The sequence below is a fragment of the Lissotriton vulgaris genome, chromosome 6, assembly GCF_964263255.1.
Source record: "Lissotriton vulgaris chromosome 6, aLisVul1.2, whole genome shotgun sequence".
In the NCBI taxonomy this organism is placed as follows: Eukaryota; Metazoa; Chordata; class Amphibia; order Caudata; family Salamandridae; genus Lissotriton; species Lissotriton vulgaris.
In genome coordinates this window covers 1,075,374,769-1,075,397,506 of record NC_141694.1, presented here as the reverse complement: position 1 = coordinate 1,075,397,506, position 22,738 = coordinate 1,075,374,769, and the positions used below count along the sequence as shown (strand labels likewise).

General features: G+C 44.5%; 1 protein-coding gene across 2 annotated transcripts in view; it reads right to left on the bottom strand.

Annotated features, from left to right (window-relative positions):
• The window catches only part of TTC13 (tetratricopeptide repeat domain 13), a 1,386,998-nt gene that overhangs the window by 765,072 nt on the left and 599,188 nt on the right, over nucleotides 1-22,738 (bottom strand). For both annotated transcript variants that reach the window (XM_086927141.1, XM_086927142.1), the window contains exon 14: nucleotides 18,594-18,726. In XM_086927141.1, the coding sequence (XP_086783267.1) occupies nucleotides 18,594-18,726 (133 nt within the window). The remainder of the gene's footprint in view (nucleotides 1-18,593; nucleotides 18,727-22,738) is intronic.

Genomic DNA, 22,738 nt, shown 5'->3' with positions numbered 1-22,738 from the left:
AGCCCCAATAAAGGGCAACCTCTGTGAAGGAGTCAGTGTGGTTTTGATTTTTTGATTGTGAACTCCAATAATGTTCAGAGGTTTGCAATAGTCAGCAAGTGATCTACAACAGATTGTCGAGAGCCTGCCTCCAACAGCCAATCACTGAGGTAGGGACCATTGCCATCACTTTCGAGAACAACCAGTAGCACTATTCAGGCCAAATGGGAGCTCTGCAAACTGGAAATTAAATGCTCCTGGTTGACTCTGAAACGCAGAACGGGTATATAAAAATACACGTCCTCCAGGCCCAAGGGCACCATCCAGTCTTCTAGGTCCAGAGCAGCCACAATCTGAGCCAAAGTAAGAATTTTGAATTTGGTCATCTGCAGGAAGACATTTGGAGGCAAAAGGTCCAATTTAAGATGGAAGCCTCTGGTTTTTTTCCAGCACAAGGAAATAGTAAAAGTAAGAACCCTCTTCTCTTTCCGAGTCCATAATCCTCTCTATAGTACTTTACAGTTGGAGGACAAGACTGGCACCTCCCTGCAGCAGAATGGAAAGGTACTCCTCTGAAAGTATACAGAATGGGGAAGGGGGGCATACAGAAACTGTAGGGTATAATCATATTTGAACTATCCTTATGACCCATTGTAGGAACATGATGGGTCACCATACTGGGAGGAAATTCGGGATTCAGCCCCCCCAGGTTGGGTGTGTGACTTAAGAGCAAACTAAAGCGACTTAGATGAGGTTGGCACAGGGGAGAGGGACTGGGTAAACTGGCACCCTTGCTGGCCTGCACGATGCCTATCAGACCCCCCATCCCAGACCTTTGAAGGACTGAGGTGATTGTTGCAAGGATTTAGGTGATAGATGTATGTATGCCAGCTTCCTGGAGTAGCTCCTGAATTGCCTAAACTGAATGGGCTACTGCTTGGTGGGAGTCACCAGTCCTAGGGAGCGTGGCATAGCTCTAATGTCCTTAAAATGCTCAAGGGCAAAACCAGCTGTTTCGCCAAACAGACATGAGCCATCAAAGGGCACGTCCACGAGGGAGGCTTGCTTATCCCCAGAAAACCCTGTGTAACACATGAAGGTGTGAGAATGGAGCACAACTCTTCCACCAATCGCCCTCCAAAGCAGTCAGTAGTATCTAGGCCAGAACGAATCATGCACTTGAGGTGCCCAGTCCAGCAGTAAACCTTTGGGCCAGATAGGCCCTAAGGTCTTCCAGGACCACCAGCAAGATCATGTTGGCCATGTCACAGACAGCATCCATATGTCATCCCAACAAATAGACTGCATTGACATATCTCAGCGCCAAGCTGGTCAAAGAGAACATTTATTTTCCGAATGCCTCAATCCTCTTTTTCTTATCTGGAGGAATTGTGGAAAAATAAATGGGGTTAACTTTACTAGTTAAAGCCTGCACAACCAGGCTCTTTGTAGCAATATGCTTGGTGAGAAGGCACTGGTCTAAGATACCTGGCCACTTGCCCAACCACTGGAGGACAGAAACAAGGCTTTCACCAAGTGTCTGTGAGAGCATCAGTGAGGGCCTTGTTGAAGGGGAGCAAGAGCTCAGACTTCGCAGGCCCAGTCTGCAGAATTTCTGTAAGGACATTGTTCTTGGTCTCGACAGAGGGCAGCAGCAATTCAAGGTCTCAGCTGCCCATCATAACAGAACCACAAGTGACACACTCTCTTCAGTTGGTGGTCCACGTGGCAAATTCAGCTGTATATCAGGGGAGTTATAAGCACAATGGAATGTAGTAAATCCACATTAAATCCAGTCTTCATAACGAGGGAGAAGATCACTATCACACCATCATCATCATCTGTCTCTGGTGGTGTATGTCATTTACAAGCATCCTGGGACTGGTTTCAGGGTAACACCCTCATCGGCCAAGCTAGCTTAAATGCAGTGGCAAATTGTGAAGGGACCCACGTCTGGGCATACCCTGCCAACTCTCCCACTTTGCCACTGGTTTCAAACTAGCCTGAATGATGAGGGGTGTTACCCCGAAACCAGTCCCAGGATGTGTGTTTCCGTTCCAGGGAAGACCTGGCTTGGCAGTTCGGGCTGGACTGTTCCCATTAGGAACAGGGTCAAACTTATTTGCATATGTCTGGGTATGAACTGGGGTGGCGAAGAGAGCTAAAGAACGATACTGTATTCAACCCAGACCTGTGACTGGGGGTGAGTGTCTGAAAAGTTTCAGTGCTCCGTCCATCATCTCCTTGTATTTGCTGAAGTTTAGTACAGTAAGCTAACATGATGAATACATTGGAAATTACATGAAAAAAATATATCATACTGACAGCCCCTTCAAAAGGTAAGGTAATAAATATGACTGAATGCTGGCAGTATTACTAAGGAGGGAACTCACTGTCCCCATGAAACTCGGACCACCGCCAGTAAGAGTAAATCAAGAAGACAATATAAACACAGAGGGGAATTTTGGATTACCTAAAAGAGTTTTGCATGCAGTCCCTTCCCTATGAAAACTGACAATGTTCTGTCCATTTAAATCACTCTAGTGGACTGACAAACAAGCTGAATACCCTACCAATAAAGGAGAATATGCAGAGAACCACCAAAGGCATATAGAGGCTGGAGAACCCAGGAAGAGATAGTCTGCCAGCCCCATTTTATGACACATTGGGGCACTACTGGCTGACACATTTTTTGAGGTGCTACATGAAGCAACCTGTAATGGGGTACTGCAGGGTTAAACTCTAATTACATTAATACTCAGGCCATTAAACTGGTTGTAATTAGATGTTGTGTCAATATAATTTTGCAAACCCGTGCATGTATTTAAACATATAGCCACTGCCTCCGCATAGATACAAAAGTGTGCTATATATAATTCTAAATTCTAGTGTATAAACTGACCCCAGGCTTAAGGTAAATCCGAGGAAGAATTAAATAAGGAGCCAAAGAAAAATCTTGCTTCAGGGCCCCCTCACACACTCATCCTTGCAGAACATGTCAATCTGTTATATTCTGGTCTTCTCCTTCTCTGCTGTTCAGCCTGTGTGTGTGATGTCTTTAGAATGTTCGTGTATGCATGGTTTGAATGTGTGGTCAGTTTGAGTGAGTGGGGCTGAGCAGCTGGATGCTGCTCCCGGTGGGGCCTTCCTTACTACCAACTATGTCTAATAAACCAACTTAAGAATACCTACTATTATTGGATTGACTTATTTTACAATGTACATTTAACATTGTAACAATGGCGACGAGGGAGAAAGAACTACGTGTGCAGGAACTACTTTTGGAACTTGAAACATGGAACTACAATGATGATTGCAAATTAACTGTGGAAAAAGCTTTAAGGAGTGGAGGAGTGTGGCTCAATGCTAAGAGCGGCAGACCCTGATGCAGAGTTCTGGCCAGGGACCAGGGTTCGGTTCCCGCCTCGGCGGGGTCTCGGGCTCACTTTCCTCGGACCTGTTAATTCTCGCCTCGGTGTCTATTCTAATCACGGGCCCCACGCTGCAACTCTGGGCAATAGCTTGCTTAGCCTCCACACCGGCCCCAACAGCGCTAAGGATGCCTGGCTTCACCCTGGGGGTGCCCAGGAGTGGACACTCCACAGGGAAAGCCAGGAGGGGTTCCACAGCGGTATGAGTATCAGCGCCAGGAAGCCGCATAGGCGACACCGCAAGGTGACGTCTGGTGACAGTGCGCTCTATAAGTACCATGACATTTACATTTACAAGAAGACTAGGAACGCTTTTGATGCCCCACCGGTGTCATGTTACATCTGACAGCCTACTGAAGACATCCTTTTAAAGGTATGTTTCAAGCGTTGGACTTTATGTGCCCTATTTGTTTTAAACTTGCTGATTTATTATCGAGGCCATCGGTATTTCAGAGTTAGACCGAGCCTCAGTGTGAAACATTGCGTGGCTGGTATGCCTGGAAACCTTTCAGCAGTTTGTGTGAGGCGGCAACTTTAAACATGTTGGAGAGATTGAAAGATTTATTTCTGTAATCGGGGGCCAACATCGAGCCCCGGAGAGCTGACTACTGGCTTATTGAAAGTTTTGACCCTGCACTCTGTTGCCGTATGTATGATACTGTGTTTTGCTCACCGTCTTCTCCAACGGTCGTTTTGTTCACCTGAAGACCTGCTTTTTGCCAGCTGTGTGTTGAGTGATGACGCAAAAGAATGTCACCACGATATTGGTGATTCTGTGGAGCGCGTCGTCCTCTATGAACACACCGCACCTCTCCTCAGGTCACGTCAGCGTCACGAAGGGTTAAGCATTGTTGACTGTCACATCAGCGTCATGGAGCGTCAAGATTACGCATGACTGACTGAGTCTTTCCTTCATTGTGCTCCTGTCTCCTCAGCTTCATCGAGCTGATTTTCCAAGCGTTCTTCATGTGAAAGGTACTGTTTTATTTGACATTTTGACCGAGATGAATTTTGAGACTGCCACAGATCGCTCACCGGAGCTGTTTTCATCGGAAACATCCAACATTACGTACTGCATTTTTCAATTCTGTTCCATTTGCGCCATCTAGTGTCTATTTTTCATCATAGCAAGACTACATGAAAATATTATCCACTGTGGATTGAATTCTGTGTATGTCATTTACTTGCCTTGCTGGAAAAGTGGAGCTGTTTAACGTGACAACGGTGTCTACTTTTATTGTTTTAGTTTCTTGTTTTGAATTATTTTCTAATCACATGTGTATTTGTGATGATATGTTTACGCTTGTTTACATGTTATGTTCAGAGAGACTGATTTGATTTACTGTTACTACATGAACTGTTTATATGCTGAGATCTTTGTTAATGTGCTCCTTTACTGTCATTTTAATAGATTAATTTACGTTTACTGAATTGAGCTACTTATGTAGTGAAATTTTTTTCAGGTGCTCATTTGATTTCTTTAAGTGATGATTTTTAGTGGTCATGTTTTACTATGCAAAGTCGTGGAAGTGCTAGATTTTTATTTTATGGTAATGAATCACATTTGCGCTCAATTTATTTGAGTTCATTCTTTGTAGTATTGGCTTTAATTGGTTGAGCCATAGGAGTGCGTTATTTGAGTTGGGATGCTCATTTTAAATTATTTCTAGTGATTCTTAATAGGAGCGTGTGATTCTGCTATATGTTTTGGAACTACTATTGGTAGGTGTTGAGATTTATTTTGCTGTATGTTTTTGATGAACCACTTTTCTTAGTACTCTATTCTAATAGAGGAGGTCACATTTTTCTGTGAGGAGTTGTGCAGGGGTTACATGTTTCTTCTATTGTATTGAACCACTTTTAGTGCTCAAAATGTTGAGGTGTTCAATTCCAGTGTGAATTGTCTGAAGATTAGTTTTCCTGTTTGGGATTTTTAGTGTGTATCTTTTGCGGAGCCACATAGGTGCTCATTGATTGAGGTGCTCCATCCGTTTCAGGTTAAATTTAAAGGGGCTGTTTAGCCCTCAGTTTTGTTCATGCTCTGTTTCATACATGATTTATATTGTTGAACCACGTAAGTGCTCTATTAAGTTAGAGGTGTTCAGTTATACAGAGAGCCGCTGGGGAGTCATGTACCTCGTGCGGAATGTTGTAATTTGAGTACATTAACTTGGGGTGTCATGTACCCCATGCACTAGGAGTTATGCGCCTTGTGCTGTGTGTTTTATTTTAAGTGTGTTTCGGGTAGCGTGTGGGGACTGCTGCGTCCTATTTTTGTTATTCTATTGGGACGCCATTTTATCTAGTTTGGTTCCCTGTCTATTGCTTTTTGTGACAGTCTGGCCAACTGGCATGATTTGTGATATTTAGGGTTTTGGTTTGCGATGGGGGATGGTGGTTATGTGAGGTCTTATTTGTCAGATTGTAATGTTATGTGATGTCTTTTGCATTCGTTTTATGCGAGGTGATATTATGCCTCTTTTGATATTTTGGGCAAGAATTCTCGTATTTTGCTATATTGCTATTTCATAATTTTATTTGTAGTCATTCATTTATTTGTTTTGACTGCTTATTTGAAATCCTGACCTTGTCATCGTCAGGGCATACTGTATTTATGTCCTCCTTCTTTCTTTTCTTTGTTTTAAAAGAGGGAGATGTGTTATATTCTGGTCTTCTCCTTCTCTGCTGCTCAGCCTGTGTGTGTGATGTCATTAGAATGTTCGTATATGCATGGTTTGAATGTGTGGTCAGTTTGAGTGAGTGGGGCTGAGCAGCTGGATGCTGCTCCTGGTGGGGCCTTTCTTACTACCAACTATGTCTAATAAACCAACTTAAGAATACCTACTATTATTGGATTTACTTATTTTACAATGTACATTTAACATTGTAACACAATCTCTCTTCAAGATGAACTCAGGTCCAAATATTGACAGGATGATAGGTAAAAAACTGCAATATTTAACCTTTTATTGCAGAGCGTTTACCATAATGATCCCTGTGGACCCTGCTGAAAGTTAATGAGAACTTTACACACCAGAAGAACACTTGTCCTCCCCCCACCCCCCCCCCCACACACACACATTTGTAGCAAGGCAAATACGTTTTAATATTAAACGCGCACTTCGACAGAAACTATTGGTACAAACCTCACTTCTCGCTTACAAATACTAAGATTCACAGAGGCAACAATTCTGTAAATATAACAGGAAACATTTTCCAGCAAACATTTATAAGTGCAATCAATCTAGATGAGGCAGTATCATCATAAAACTCTATTTATACAGGTACACAATACTCAAGCCTTTTAGGTTTAGGCTTTCTAGGATTGTGCCTTCAGAAATAAACGGATTACATAGCCGAGTTTGGAACATGGATTAACCACTTAACATAACTTTTAAGAAGAATTATACTAATATCATCCACTCCAGATGAAAAGGAATGTGTTATATCTTGTATTAGAGAGTTGATTTAAACTCAGGACCCAAAGGGTCCCTATCCACTGTTGTACTCCCTCTGTTACACTGTATCTCTACCCACTATAAAAAGGTTTCCGCATTCAGGGACTAAGTCTAGTGGTCAGTTGTATAATTTGTCCATTTTTGACCCGCAGAACTCCTACCTGCTGATCATAATGTCCTCTAAAATTAGAAATAAATTGCCAAAAATTGTGAACTCTTATGATTCTATAATAGCTGGCTTTCATAGGTGTATGCATTAAAGCGTTTCTTGCAATACCTCTGGCAATTATAGGACAACAAGCGCTCTTGCAGAAGATTTACCAAGTTTTTTTAATACTCTTTAATGAAATGTATACATGTTTATCCTCATACATTGCTCGCTTATACGAACCTTTGAATTTGAAGAATCTTCAAAGTTTGTACATGTTACGTTTCCATGTAAATGCCAAAGATTTACCAAGCTTTGACTACAGCTCTTATAATTACTAGTGGAAATGGGACAACTTGCATCAGCCCATAAAAGCATTTGTGCGCCAAGGCCCACAGGACAACTCCCCACAATCTGCAGTTGTCAAAAGAAGACAATATTACCACATCCTAAAGGCCCTCACTACCTCTCCCACAGTCATTTTCTTCCTCTCATACCCTACTACTTGGCATACAGCAGTCAACAGTGACCAGCTGATCATGATGTGGTGAGATTTGGAGAAGCCCGGTACCATTCCCTACTCGAGGGACTTCAAAGTGGCTTGCTTTTGATAACAGTTTAATCGCCCCATCTTGCTCCTGGCAGAGCCTCCAGCTTATATTGTCTGCCCTGGCCTTTTATACTGTGGTCCACAGAGTGGTCACAAGAAGCATCAAATGCAAGATGAGCAGGGTGCACTGAGCCAAAAACGGCAGTAGGCTAAGGACGTGGTAGGTGACAACACTGCCTGCCTTCACATTGTATTCCATTTTTAATATCAACCTCCAACATCACTTTCATGGACAATACCGCAATAGAGGGCTGGACGCTATTGGAGGCAGGTTCTCAACCACCTGCCTAGTGGAGCTTAAACTGTCCACTGCCTTTTGAAGACAAAGAGTAGAAGGGATTAAATAGCAGAGAACATTATGCCGCAAGATGCAACAGCAACAAAAATTGAATCTGGGATCTGATAATGGATGAAGCAGGGTGGATGGCTGAACCATAGCACTTATGAAGGCTCTATGCTTTTAATGTCTTGAATGTCCAGCAAGGGGGTTCCTGGGGAAGGCACTGCGTTAGATGCATGCTTAGCCACATAACCAACCACTTAGGCATCTGTTGAAATTATTACCTAAATATATTTTTAGTTCAACACTTCAACCACATATTTAGCAACCACTTATTGGCTACCCCAGCATTGACACCTTTGTTTTATGGACAGCTGAAAAACAGAACAAAATGCAGAAGCAACTGCATGCCGCTTCACTGGACAGTCAGCAACCACAAGCTTTAATACAGTATGAGGTGAAGTGAGGGAAATGGAGATAGGCTGCTCCTCAATAATTGCCTGATTAAAAACAGAGGTCTAGAAAGACAGTACCTAAAATGATTCATGTGGAACATCTAAATCGACCATCAAGTTCTTGCAAATAATAGCCCATGTTTCCTCTACCTCTTGCAGGCTATTCATCTGGCAAAGACTGCAGACCATGTCAATAATGAGAGTTGCCTTCAGGCACGGGGGTTTTAACAAACTATATCAGCTTTGGTACATTTAGAACCTGAATATATAGCAAGTAACACCTCCTCTAATGATATTCAGCCTGGATTCCTAGCCCTAGATAATGTAAATGTAAAGATCCTAGGGGGTTCTCTGGTTCCAACATGCTGTCAGTCTTGCTAAATATGTGCATTCACTTAGCTTGGAGACAGCTTTAAAAATAAGCAAATCACATCATCATCTCAAGTTGGTAAATTGTGCTGTGATTCGATATGAATTGAAGCTGTGGCTGCCCATCAGTGGTAAGTGTGTTAAAGGCTTCATAGAGCCAGTCCTGAAGGACCTATGTTCATTAAATGCATATGAACCAGGATCAAGGTCATTTTGAAACTAAGGGAGTTCTATGCAGTTTCTCATACGAATGCAGCACAGCTAAAACTGATTATTTTTCCAAACCCATGACAAGTTCCTGGGACTGAGCAGAAGAGAGGAAAAACGTAAAAAATAAGCAGGAGGCCTTGCAGAAGTCAAGACAAGGTTTCAAAGTTTTACCCTCCCTCCAAAGAGTGAAGAACAAAGAGGAGACAACCAATTCTGGGAGGCAAGGAAGACACCAAAGAGAATACTCCTTTACATTAGGTTGTAGTCAGGGCAAAATTCAGGCCCATCCACAAGACAGAATAAATGAAAACATCAGAGTAAATGTTTTTATGTATTCTGAACTGTGGTACAGATTTATATTTTCAACTAGTGTTAGACTTTGCATCTTTTGGCGTGTTTCCCCCCCGAGTTTTTGCTTTCTGCCCTCCCGGTTTTGACTCTGTTTTTGCTGGTATAACGTTTCTGCACGCGTTTTGCACTGCTGATCAGTGGTAAAGCGCTGGTGCTCCTCTGGTAAATTGTCTTGATTGGATGTGCAACTCACTTGTCAGTCCCCAGTAACGGGCACTGTGAGTGCCGGGGCCTGTGAGTCCGCTGCTGCTCATGGGCCTGCAGCACGGACTGTGCCACCCTCGTTCGTAGCTTGAAAAAGGTATAAGTGAATGAAGTTTGGTATGCCTGAACTCAGCGTCTAAAGATGCAGCCTTTAGCAAGGGTGCCCTTTTCATAAAGGCCACTTTTAGAAAGTGGGTATTATTTTGCTTGGTCGTCCTGTGTGCCTCTGCTGGAATGTGGATTGCCTGTCTGGTTTTTGGGACGACGGATAACTGTAGAGCAGGGTGGCTCCTGATAGTCTAGGTAGGTCAGGAAAGGGCTCAACAGACCTGGATTGCGATGGGGAAAGAGCGAGGGAATCTCCTTGCATCTCAAAGGGCCTGGTCTGCCTCTGACAAAGCCGTCTCCACCTCCTGCCAAGAATTCACGCAAGAGAAGTTCCAACTTGTTCTGGCCGGACACAAACACCCTCTGCCGGAAAGATCAAAGGGTTTTTGGATACAAATGCTGGGTCCCTGACCTCTTAATTTTAGAACTCATCAGGATCAAGAAGACTGCCAAGAAGAAGCACCGGAGAAGCTACGAAAGGAACCGCTGCTTTGCTAGACTGACCTGCAGTGGCTGCTTCTGTCTTGGGCAGTGAAAGGGCTGGACTGGACTTTCTGCAACCGAAGTGGTGAGACTCTCTAAGGGCTTGAGGTAGAGCTTGCCCCCTGTTCACAAAGTCTCAGGAACAGCGAAGACTTCAGGTTCTTCGACCCGCAGCACTGTGGACTGTGTGTTTTGTGCTGCACCCCGAAGAACGCCCCTCCACGATGTCTGCGACGACCCTGCCGTACCAGTGTCCTGAAGGCACCGCAGAGGGCACCGCCACTGTGCCGCACCGTGACCCTGGTCTCACTGACTACGCCTGCTGACACCACCACCGAGCCGCTGCTCGCACTGCGACCTGTGGTCACCGCACTCCGCAAGTCTTGCTTCACGCCTTACTTTGGCACCGCAGAGGGCACCGCCACAACACCGCACCGCGACCCTGGTCTCACCGATGACGCCTGTCGACGGCACCAAGCCGCTGCTCGCACTGGTACCTGTGGGCACCGCACTCTGCACCGCCTCACTACAGGACGCCGTGGGCTTCTTGACGCCACCATTTCCCACCGAAATCGATGCTGCTGCCTGCACCGTGGTTCAGGGGCACCGCTCGTGAGTTAACACGACGCTCCGCCGTCATCCCACACCGCAGTCTTGGCCTACCAACACCGGCGCCATCGACTGCAGCTCATCAGCCAACGACAGGGCTTCTGCAATGACAATGTCGCTGCTTGCACCGTGACCTTCTAGCATAGTGACTAGCACCCCCTCCATCTCGTACCACGACCCAGGTCTCACGGACAACGCCATCTGACGCAGCCACCGAGCCACGGCTCGCACCGCTTTACACCGCAGCACCCGACACCTGTTGGCACCAGCGCTTCGAATCCCATCAGAAGGGAGCTCGACCTTCAACACAATTGACTTCAGGAGCCCCATCGCCCTGCATCTCTGAAAGGTACTGTTTGCATGTCTTCCCCACACCGTAGTTGGCCTGCGACCCCGCGGTCAGCCAGAACTATTTTGGGATTTGTTGTTTATAAAGCCGCAATAGCCCCAGACGGAGCTATCGACCTTAAGGAACTATTTTTGCAAAGCATATTTTGATAAGTGAAGATTTTAAAGTATAGTATTGTGGATTCTTTTTATCGTATTTGGTCTTATCTTAAGTATATAAAAATTGGATATTTTTCTAAACTGGTGTGGTGTCAGTTTGTAGTGCGTACACTGTGTTACTGTTGGTTATGTGCAAATGCTTTACACACTGCCTCTAAGATAAGCCTGACTGCTCGTGCTAGGCTACCAAGGGGGTGAGCAGAGGTTATTTTAGAAGTGTAACCCCCTTATCCTGACTAGAGTGGTGGCTTCTGCCTCACTTTGACACAAGTCTCAGCTAGCCAGAAATTCCATTTCTAACAACTAGCAGCCTAGGAATCCTTGCATGCACGTACGTATGTGGTATTCTTGCAGGATGAACATCATGGAAAAGGCAGATAACAGCTATACGGAGTCAAAGAAAAGCAGTGTGAGTGGGGTGTGGGAAATTGAGGGACAGTTTTTGCAAAAGTATTGTATCATAATGGAGTTCCACACAGATGCTAGATCTTACACATTGCATCCCAAATGATACCACACAAGAAACCCGATGAGTACTGCCTGATACCCTGGAAAGTAGATGATTGCCTCAATGACAAAGTTAAACGGGGGCATTATTAGAGTATGCCGAAACGTATGCCCTGGGCGAGCCCTTGTTGTAGGAGACATGCCTAGTGGCAACGAATTGTGGTTTCTTGGGCCACCATGGGAATACTAGAGTAACCCATTCTGTCTTCACAAAGGGATAGAAGGAGGATTGCGATACTCATACATACATCTATCCCGATAACTGTTAGAGCACAAGCATACTGACAAATGTAGGCACTTTGTAGTGGCAAATGGAATGTTTGAGGATCAACATGGACGGTAATTAGTGTACATGTCCAACCAAATTCTAATCAACAATACCTTACACGCCTTGGTAGGCTTGGCGATAGCCTCCCTGCCCGGAATGACAGCAGCCAGGGGTAGTTTTTATTCAGTTATGGACACTCAATTGGCCTCTAAGGGACCAAGTTTAACCCATATAGCAAATGTCCTCTCAAAATGAATAGTCTCACTGGGACGAAAGATGTATAGCGCAAGGGATACTTAAGGTACAAGGAATTCCCTTATTTTTCAGCCCCACACTGCTCATAGTACCCAACACATTGTTTATTTTTTATTACTGCCGTTGAACTGGAGGGGAAACCTGCGTACTCACAAGATGTCTTTCTCATCTCACCCCTATTGAGATGACCTTGAGACATCCCCAAAAGGGCCCTGTGTTACCTGGTACATAAATTCCTGGTGCTAACTTGATGACTTTTCAGACTTTCTCAGGGAAGAAATTACAGTTTACATTGAGCTAAATCAGAGGTCTGAAAACTGGGGGGTGCCCCCATGCCGTGAGGGGGCAACCTAAATATACCTCAGGGAAGGTGATGTGCTCCAGCCAACAGAAGCATTTATTATGCCCAGAGGGAACAGAAACAAACATCATGCTTTAAGCAGTGCTGTGTTTTTTGTGCGTTTTAAAAGTTGCATAAATAAATAAATAACATTTTTAGTGAAAGAAAACGGAGTGAACCGGAGAGGCAATCTGTGTCAGGCCATCAGTAATGTCTTTTTCACTGACCTCCTCACTTACAGCTAAAAGTAGATGTCATTGGAGGGGAGGGGAGCCCTTCCTTCAAGGAGGAGCTCAACTGACGCCACGCCAAGAGTCCAGGACCTGAGGGGCACCTTTTAGGGGCAAGGAACTCACTCCAGCATAGTCCAGAATGGCTCTGGCAGGCCCAGTTGCAGGTCCAGGTAGGTCCAGTTTAAGCAGGTCAGTTGGCCAGTTGCAGAGAGACCTCAGGAGCTTGTTGTGTCCCTGTAGCTCAGAACAGGAGTTCAGTCAGCTGACCTTTGGAATCACTTTAGCCGGGGAAGAAAAGTGCAGGTCCACTCTTCTTTCTCAGCAAGCACTGCAGGACTCAAGCAGCAGGACAGCAGAGCATCCGTCTCTAGTATCCACATGTCCAGGAGTATATTGAATAGTTGGTCCGATGGTCCCCTTTTTATACCTGGCGCCAACTTTGAAGTAGAAGAAATGTCTGGACCCCTACAGTGGTGTCTGGAATTTCCTGCCTCCCTGCGCTGGTCACAGTCTGTCTGGGGGCACAATAGGCTAGCGAGAAGTCATTTGTGTGTGACCTGGACCAATTGCTTTGAAGTGCAAGCTTGGTAGGCAACAGCTTAACCCCCTCAAACCTGCCAACAATGGCCCTTCCTGCCATCACTCAGACCCTCTGTTGTGATGCTGTCTGGGAGGAATACGCAAAGATCAACTGCCAACTACACCTAGTCATGTGACCTAGGAAAAGGCTACAGACACCAAAAGATTAGGTAAAGAAAATGCCAACTTTCTAAAAAACGCTTTTTCAGAATTGTGACTTAAAATCCGACTTTATCATTAAAGAAGGTTCTACACAGCAATTCTTCATTCGCCAAACATGACTTTCCTACCTGTTCCTAATCAAAAGCTATCACTTATTAAACAGAATAAAGACCCCAATGTTATCCTATTGGACAAGTAGGACATGTAAAACTTAAAAGTACATATTTTAAATACAACTTTTTAAATAAACTGCACCCTGCCCTGTAGGTTGTTTAGGGCCTATCCTAAGGGGTGGCATATGTATTAAAAGGGGAGGTTCAGGCCTGGGAAAAGGTTTATTTTGCCAAGTAGAAAAGGCACTTTAAAACTGCACACACAGGCGGCAATAGCAGACCTGAGACATGTTTATAAAGGTATTAAGAGGATGGCACAAAAAGTGCTGAAGACCTGCTAGTAGCATTTAATTTACAGGATCTGTGTAAATGTATTACAACTTTACTAGGCACTTACAAGTAAATGTAATGTGCCTACTGAGTGAAAGTCAAATTTACCATGTTTAAAGGAGAGCGCACAAGCACTTTAGCACTGGTTTGGAGTGGTAAAGTGCATAGAGTCCTAAAAGTCAACAAAAATAGGTTCAGAGAACAGGAGGTTCAAGGCAAAAAGTTTGGGGATGACCCTGCAGAGATGACAAAGTTCAACTTGTTTGCTAAATACTATAAACAACTATACTCGTTGAGAAACCCACCAAATATTGAGATTGAAAAGCCCCTAATAACGATTGAATAGTGACCAAACTGCAAGCAACTGACAAATAGGATCTGCCCTCCTGGTAAAAGCAGAACTCCAGGACGTAGCAAGTGGAATGCTTGCAGGCAAAATGCCCGTCCCTAACTGTTTCTCCCAGAACTTCGTTAAAAATGTTTCGCTGTGGACCCCTCATATGTTTGCTGTATTCAAGGAGGCCCTGCAAACTGAAATTATGTCTTATGGTCTCTGTTGTGCAACTAACATAATTTAAATGGAAAAGCCTTCTAGCAAATTTGCTGCATGCTGGTCCATACCCCTCATCATTGTTGAAACTAAAATATGCACCAAGATCCTCGCTAACAGGTTTAGGAACCTAATACACCAACTATAAAACATCTTCCTGTCTGGCAGTAGTACACAGCACTGTGTTAGGTATCTACGAGTAGCACTGACGCATATGGATGAGCTCTCATTCTCCACCAAGCTGCTGGTCCGGATGGATTTTGGAAAAACAATTGACTATTTGCCATTTTCTCCTCCAACTCTTGAGGAAAATTTTGTTTAGGTCTCACTTCCTAGCATACTCACAAATCCTGTCAAAGTACACCTTGGCCAAAGTCCAGGCTAATTGAGTCCTCTCCCTTTCCAGAAGAACTGAGCACCAGACTAAAGATGTCTTGCAATATCTTGATGGCCTAGTCTTGACACCATGACAGAGTACCTTATATCTTTTGACGTTGTCATTATATATCTGCATAGAGGCGACACCTGACATCTGTGGGTAAGCCTGCATGCTTTTACCAGATGTCACTGCTGTACTCTAGTTGGACACCCCACTGGTGGATTCTGTGTTCCACTTTTTGGTTTGTTGGTGGCACTATAAATTGACAAGTGTTACTAATACCCTCTGCAATCTAGACATTGTTGTGACCATGTTTATGTCTTCCTACAGGTCGTTAGATAGTGGATCTGCTGACGTGTCACTGGTTACCACTTTTATGATTCTGTATTCCTTTTCCTTTTTGTGCACTTTTTGTAAACAGAAGTAGCTTTTTTCAAGGTCCTGACAAATGCATCGGCTGAGGATTCTGGTGGCAGAAACATGAAGACCATAACACAAAAAGGCAGGCTTATCTGGCTCACCCTTCTAGTCCTGACGCAGGTAGACAAGAATTAAGCTGAACATCTGCTTTGGAGTTAATTTTAGCCACGTTGTTCACATCACTTTTATCTATACTATAGCACTTTTTACACTTTGCTAGCCTCACCACCCTCCTGACGCCATACGGATGATTACCATACATTAAAAAAATCCAAATAGCTCCTCCCGATTAGAGAGGGAGTTGTAGCCTGCACCATCATTTGCTCCCATGGTGTGAGGAGAATCCCTATGATGAAGCATGCTACCTCTGGTGGGTGAGGGATTTCATCCTAATAACTAAGGGAATACTCCTTTGACATTCTAGGTTCCTAGCTTTGTTCTCTGTTTTTAGACCTGGGCATTTAGTTGTGTGCAGTATAGATCTAGGGAGCAACATTAAAGATCTAAAGACGAGTCTTCAATGTCCCCATTTACCATGGGAAGTTCTTCACAAGTCAACAGCTTGTACAATGTCAGTCACAGCCTGAGTGGTCTCAGTGTTCTTTGGCGCTGTACTGTATCAGGCTAAAGTTTATAGCTTGATACCAATAATGCTGCAATTTCATTGTGGTTTTATCTTTTACATTGCTATCATCAGGAGCTGGCTTGCCAAAGGCAGTTGCAGAGATACAGAACACTAAAAATCCCCTAATGTCTGTAGTCTTGTATGCATTATGAACTATATGTTTTTAGATTCAATAAATATTATAATTTTGAAAATGTGTTTGCTTTAAACTTTATTCAGTTTTTATTTCCTACTAAGGGAATTACTAGCATTGCTCTGTCTTCTTGACCCTGTCCCCTTGGGCTCCTAGGGGTCTCCCATCTCTCTCTTTTTGCTTTGCAGCAGGGATGCAGCTACCAGGTAAGCCACCAACCATGCCCAAAATACAGTTAATACTTCCCTACTGGAAGTTATGGTAGAGTGAAGGGCCATGAGGTGTAAGGGAGCCAGACTAGGTCCACCAGAATCCTTCACTTCAACTGGGCCACGGTGTGTTTAACCAAAATGTAGGTGCGGCAACTTACAGATATTCCCTAGCGCTGGATGATTGGATAGACCTGAGACTCTTTTGGCACAGTCTCCTGGGTACGGACTGTCTCCTGTTCTGGAGAACAAGCAAGGCTAATTCCAAACTAGCACTAATAGAGAGAGGAGCAGGCGGCAGAAGTCAACTTCACCAATTTGGTGATGTTTTTATGAAGAAAGGTTCTGCGGATAAAGTCTCCCATAAACATTTTGTGAACCTGACAAACTCTGCATCTTACTAAAGTAGTAATAATATTTCAGATTTTACCCATCCAGCACACTCCCTCCTAGGACTTGTATGTTGGAACAACGAGAACCTGAACAACGTGATCTCTACCATGACCGCATCTTAACCAAGACTAAATTTACCACGCATTCCTTTACCACGGTTTTTCATGGTAAAGACATGCATGGTAAATAGCTACCCGTGGCTGAGTTTACCACCCCCTGTGCCCTAAATTCACCTCCCAACCTCCTTAAAACGACCCCGAACCCGCCCCCCCACCCCCTAAAACTAATCTGTACCCTTCCCATCCCCTATAAACTACCCCCAACCCCCTAAAAACAACCAGAATCACCCCTAAAAACTATCCCAAACGCCACCCCCCTAAAAACTATCCTGAACCCCCACCCCCTAAAAACTAACTTGAACCCCTCCCAACTCAAACTATCACGAACCCTCCCACCCCCTAAAAACTACCCTTTAAATCTACCCCAAATCCCACACCCCCTAAAATCTACCCCAAACCCCTCACTCCCTAAAAACTAACCAGAACCCCGCACCCCCAAAAAATGAACTCAAACCCCTCCACCCCGTAAAAACTAACACAAACCACTCCCACCCCCAAAAAATGAACACAAACCCCCTTCCACTCCCGAACCCCTATTACCTGTTCCTGTGCAAAGCTCTTCTGAACTCCGCCCTGCACAAACACTAGACTGACTTAGCATTAACTACGCATGTGCGTGGTTAAGGTTAAGTCGTTGTTCGGGCAAGTCATTGTTCGGCTTGCGTGACTCCGGAGCTCGTTGTTCTGGAGTCGTTGTTGAGGATGTTTCCCGACCTTGTATGTCAAAACAACGAGTTCCTTTACAAGGCCTACCTGAACAATGCAGTCTCTACTACGACAACGTTTTACTTAACCATGACTAGCTTTACCACAATATTTTGTAATAAAGGCTTGCATGGTAAACAGCTACCCGTGGCTGAGTTTACCACTCCCTCCTACTCCCCCTGAGCCCCCTGAACCCCTACCATCCTCAAAAAACTAACACGACCCACCCCACCCCCATGAATGCCTCCCATCCCCTAAAAACTAACACAACCCCTTCCCCTCCACCCACAAACCCCTCTTACCTGTTCCTGTCCAAAGCTCATCTGAACTCCATCCTGCACGAACACTAGACCGACTTAGTCTTAACCCCGCACATGCGTTGTTAAGGTTGTTAAGTCATTGCTCGGGCAAGTCGTTGATCGGCTTGCGTGACTCCGGAACTCGTCGTTCCGGAGTCTTTGTTGAGGATGTTTCCCACTCCTAGGTGTCTTCTTGCCTTGTTGAGCCCCAATTCGACCCTGTGATACCCCTTTGCCAGTAATCATGTATGGGGTAGTCCTTGTGGGGCATGGTATGGCAATTCTCCATTTACTAGCGGGAACCCCAGCTGGCTTTAGACACAGGAGAGGGCAAAGTCAACTTGGATCCTGCTGGGGTATGCCTGGGAAGTTATATGCTACAACAGATTTGTAGCCTCCACTTGACAATTACTCGTGCACACAATCAAAGAACCAAGGTTAGTGGCACAGGAAAAAGTACCAGCCAGGCCAAATGTAAGCTAAAATGAGCCTCATTATTTAAAATAAAACAATCAGCATAGATAAGACTTCAGCTATTATGTGGTTCGTGTAGTGCAAAACTCCGCTATGAAGCACTTAACTGATTTATAGCTAGGTTTGCACTATATTAAATCCAGTATACACATTCATGTAATATCAATGATGATAGCCAACCTAAATAAGTTGTAATTACTGTGACCAGATACTAAGCTGATGCAAAGCCATCTTAATGCATTTCCAAGTTTATTTTTCTAGCTTTCTGGTATATAAGTCTGAATGTTTTTGTTCTTACCGTCTCCATTTCACTGCTATATCAAACATATCTCTCCATTGCATGAGCCTTGTTTTTCCATTCATTCGAACTTTAGAATTCATCCACGTTCGCTGCAGGGCTTGCATTACTTCCAATGTAGCAAGACCCATTGCTGAAAAAACGAAGGGACAATTAAAATAGATTTTATATAACTACGGTTTGACACATGGCAAGTTTAGCAGATTAATACATTGAAAAATGTGCATAAAAATGGCAGGCCCAAATGTAATTTACTGTACCACACAGAAATATTTTATGGGATTATACTGCTTAACTGAATGTTCTTCTGAGGATCACGACTGTGGAAGGGACTGCCCGGTTATTCACTGGTAATCTTCATTACTCAGAGTCCTGGTCTTTCCGTTCAATTCCTTATCCATGAGCAGCACGCCTGCTCCACAGAACGTATTACCTAGCTATTATCAAAATACTTGCACCAATATGGCGCTGCCTACCCAGCATGCATAAAGGAGGAAGTATGTCACCATGAGAGCTGGAGAGAACTAAAAGGATGTCAACAGAAAGAAAAAAGAATGCTCCAGACAGCAACTAGGGAGGGGACGATGGGCCCAGGAATGTAACACGAAGACCAGGGCTCGGAGCAGTGAAGATTACCAGTGAGTAAGTGGGCATTACCTCCTTGTCCGTCTTTCCATCCCATTATTTATCCATGAGCCCATACCCAAGTGCATGGTAATTGATGTACACAGAAACCAAGGCGGATGCCACATACTTGATATTTAAAACAAAAAAATAAAACATTTTTAGAATATGTACAGCAGATAAAACATGAGTGCCAAAATCAGCATGAGGTATCGTTCCAAACTGAAGATAGTAGTGGGGAAACAAATGGGTTGGGAGAGGCCCACGTAGCAGCATTACAAATGTTATGCAGAGAAGCTCCCTTAAACATTGCCCAAGATGAGAAAACACCCTCAGTAGACCGCCATTGGACAGAAGAGGGAAGAGGAAGGTGTGCAACCTCGTAAGACAAGATCACAGCACACTTTACCCATTGAGTTAGAGTGGGCAAAGAAGGTTAGAGGCTCTTCCCAGAGAGACCATAGGTAACAAATAAGGAGTCTACTTGTCGAAACTGACTGGTACTGTCCAGATAGATGCAAATAGCTCTCAACACAACCAGGGAATGGACAGAGTAGAAGGGTCAGAGTAAAACACTGGAAAGACAATATCCTGACAGTGGATGTCAAGCAATACCTTGGGCAGATTAAACTGACTAGGGCACGAAATCACCTTATCTGGACAGAAACACAAAAAGTGGGGAGAAGCAAACAAAGCCCCAAGCTCACCAACGCGGCAACCTGAAGAAACTGCCACCAAAAATAGAACCTTTGCAGCAAGAAATATAAGGTCAACGGGAACCAAGGTTCAAATAGAGGACCAGGCAGAGCCTGAAACACCCAAGGGAGATCCTAGGTGAGGACCGGAGAGCAGGAAATAAGGCATTGAAACAAAAAACTTAGCAAAAGGTGTGCCACCAAGGGAGCACCAAAAGCCGTAGCAGTGTCCCTAAAGGCTTAAACGGTGGCCCATTGGGCACGGAGGGTCGAGTTCACTAGACCTAACGAAAACCCATCTTTCAACAAGTTCAACGCCCAGACAGGATCACAGAAAACAAGACAGGAGACAGACTCTTTCCCTTACACAATGAGTCAAAGTTCTTCTAATGATTGTAAGACTTTAGGGTCGAAGGCCTGCAAGATAACTGGATGTGCTGGGCCACTTCGAGCGAACAACCCCGAGCCAACAAGGTCAAACTCTCAAGTGCCATTCCCCCAGCCAGAGGCGCAGAAGAGACTACAAGCTGAGAAGAGGGGCAAGCAGGGGAGAGGGATGCACAGGAGATCTCCAATGGAGACACACTGCCAAACCCTGGAGAAGAGGAAACCACAGTCGACTGGACCATTCTGGAACAACCAGAAGAACCTCTGGCTAGTCAACTCAAATCTTCCAGAGGACCCTGGCAATCAAGGGAAATGAGGGAAAGGCAAACAGGAGCCCCTGGGACAACTGGATGGGGAAGGCATTATCACCCAGGCCAACCTCAAGGGAATCAGGCTCTGAAACTGAGAAAGAAGGGCCATCTCCTCCGAGGCAAACATATCCAGTCAATGAAGGTCAAATCTGAAGAGAATTTGTTGGAAGAGGGGAGGCGGCATCGATGAACTTCAGAGACTAAGAGGGGCGCAGAAAGGACTTCCTGTTGATTAGAAAACTAAAAGACTCCAGAAGACGACAGACCTGATGCACCTCCTCTGTTGCCTGAGAGAAAGAAGGAGAGATAATCAGTCAATCATCAAGGTAAGGATAGACTTGAATACCTCAAGAATGGAGAATACCTACCAGGGGGCCAAGAGTTTCATAAAAATCCTTTGGGCCGATGAAAGTCCAAAAGGAAGCACCAGGAACTGGTGATGCTGTGAGCCCACCGCAAAGGGCAGTGCTTCATGGGCCAGCCCTTTGCAAACTGCACTGTGCAAGGGCAAAGAGACCGGGTCAGGGAGCTAATATTGGGTAAAATATCATCCTCCCCCTCCTGTTCCACAGGCGTAGGCAATCCTAAATTGCCCTGAACATGATCAAACAGACCAGAGAGCTCAGCTTCCTGAACAAAGTGACTACATCTCCCCTCCTCATTGTCAAGGTCATCCATATCCAGCAGAGCACTTGGCCTTGGAACCTTAGCAGGAGGTTCCCCTGCTTCTCTGGCCTGAAAAGCGGCCTCAACAGCCTCATTATGAGCAGGCATAGCACTACCAAAGTCGGCACCCCCGTCGCATCGCAAGAGAAACACAATGTGGTCACTTCCTGCCACCCACCCGTATCTAAGCAATTGAACTATTGCTACACCCAAAAGCTTGTGGGAGCCACTTTACAACTACTAAACTGAGATAAAATCCTAATCTTACTACTTTTGGTATTCACAGAAGGTATTTAGTAGTAGTAAAGTTAGGGGCAGGGTAATCATTTTGAAAATTGCTGCCCGGCTGAGCAGGGTGAGGGGAAGATCCCTCCACCTTTTAATGTTGAATTTGAAATTATTCAGGATAGTCCCTAGGTTCTCTTTCCTCCACATCTCTGGATGTGGAGTAATGAAGATGCCCAGGCATTTAAAGCCTTGTTGGACTACTCATAGTTCTCTGGGCAATGACCAATCTGTTTGGGTATTGTTTGGGCAGTAGAACGTAGACTTATTCCAGTTGATTTTGTAGCCCGAGTGATCCCTGTATTCAGTTATCATTTCGAACAGGGCCGGTATAGTCAAGGAGGGGTGAGAAATGTACAGTAAAATGTCATCGGCATATAAGGAAATCTTTTCCTCTTCGGTGTCTGTGGGGTGCTGTGGAATCCTCGGATAGAGGGATGAGATCAGAATTTTGCAGTCCAAGTATTCAAGGGTCAGCGCAGAGAGTAGGGGCGAGAGGGGACAGCCCTGTCGTGTACCTCTCTCGATTGGGATGGGTGCTGAGCCTGTACCGTTAACTTGCACCGTGGCCATTGTTTGGTTACGGAGGAGTGTCACCCAGCTACAAAACTTTGGTCCAAGAAGATTAACATTTTTAACATGCAGTTTACGGAGTACTGAATTACATGTGGAAACATAAGATAAAAGGATGCTTTATCTGACTTGAATTGAGAGATGGAGGAGGACTTACAATATAGTCTATTAGGTCACACAGAGGATTAGTATAATACAGATTGTAGGAGGGCAGCATTTTAATTAAGACACTACCTAAGACAATTTTGTTACTGGTTTGTAAAGATTATTCAAGTGAAGGTTTCTGTTTTCCTAAAACTAAATACAGAATGATGTTGGGAAGTTCCTAATTTGATATGGTGGTTGCAGGTGGGGGCACCAGTTCTCATTTTTGGGGACCATTACTTACTTTTCCTCATTAGATTTTGAGCCAGAGCAACTGACAGAAAAACATAGAAGTAGAAACTGAGAAGGAAGAGAAAGACTGAAAAACAGTGACATAGGAAGAAAGCAGGGATAAAAAGAAATGGCAGGAGTGAAATAAATAATCAAGGAGTGTATGTCAGAGAAAGAAAGAGCCATGAGGTGGAATAAAGACTACAGAGTGTTGGCATTCCTTAATTAC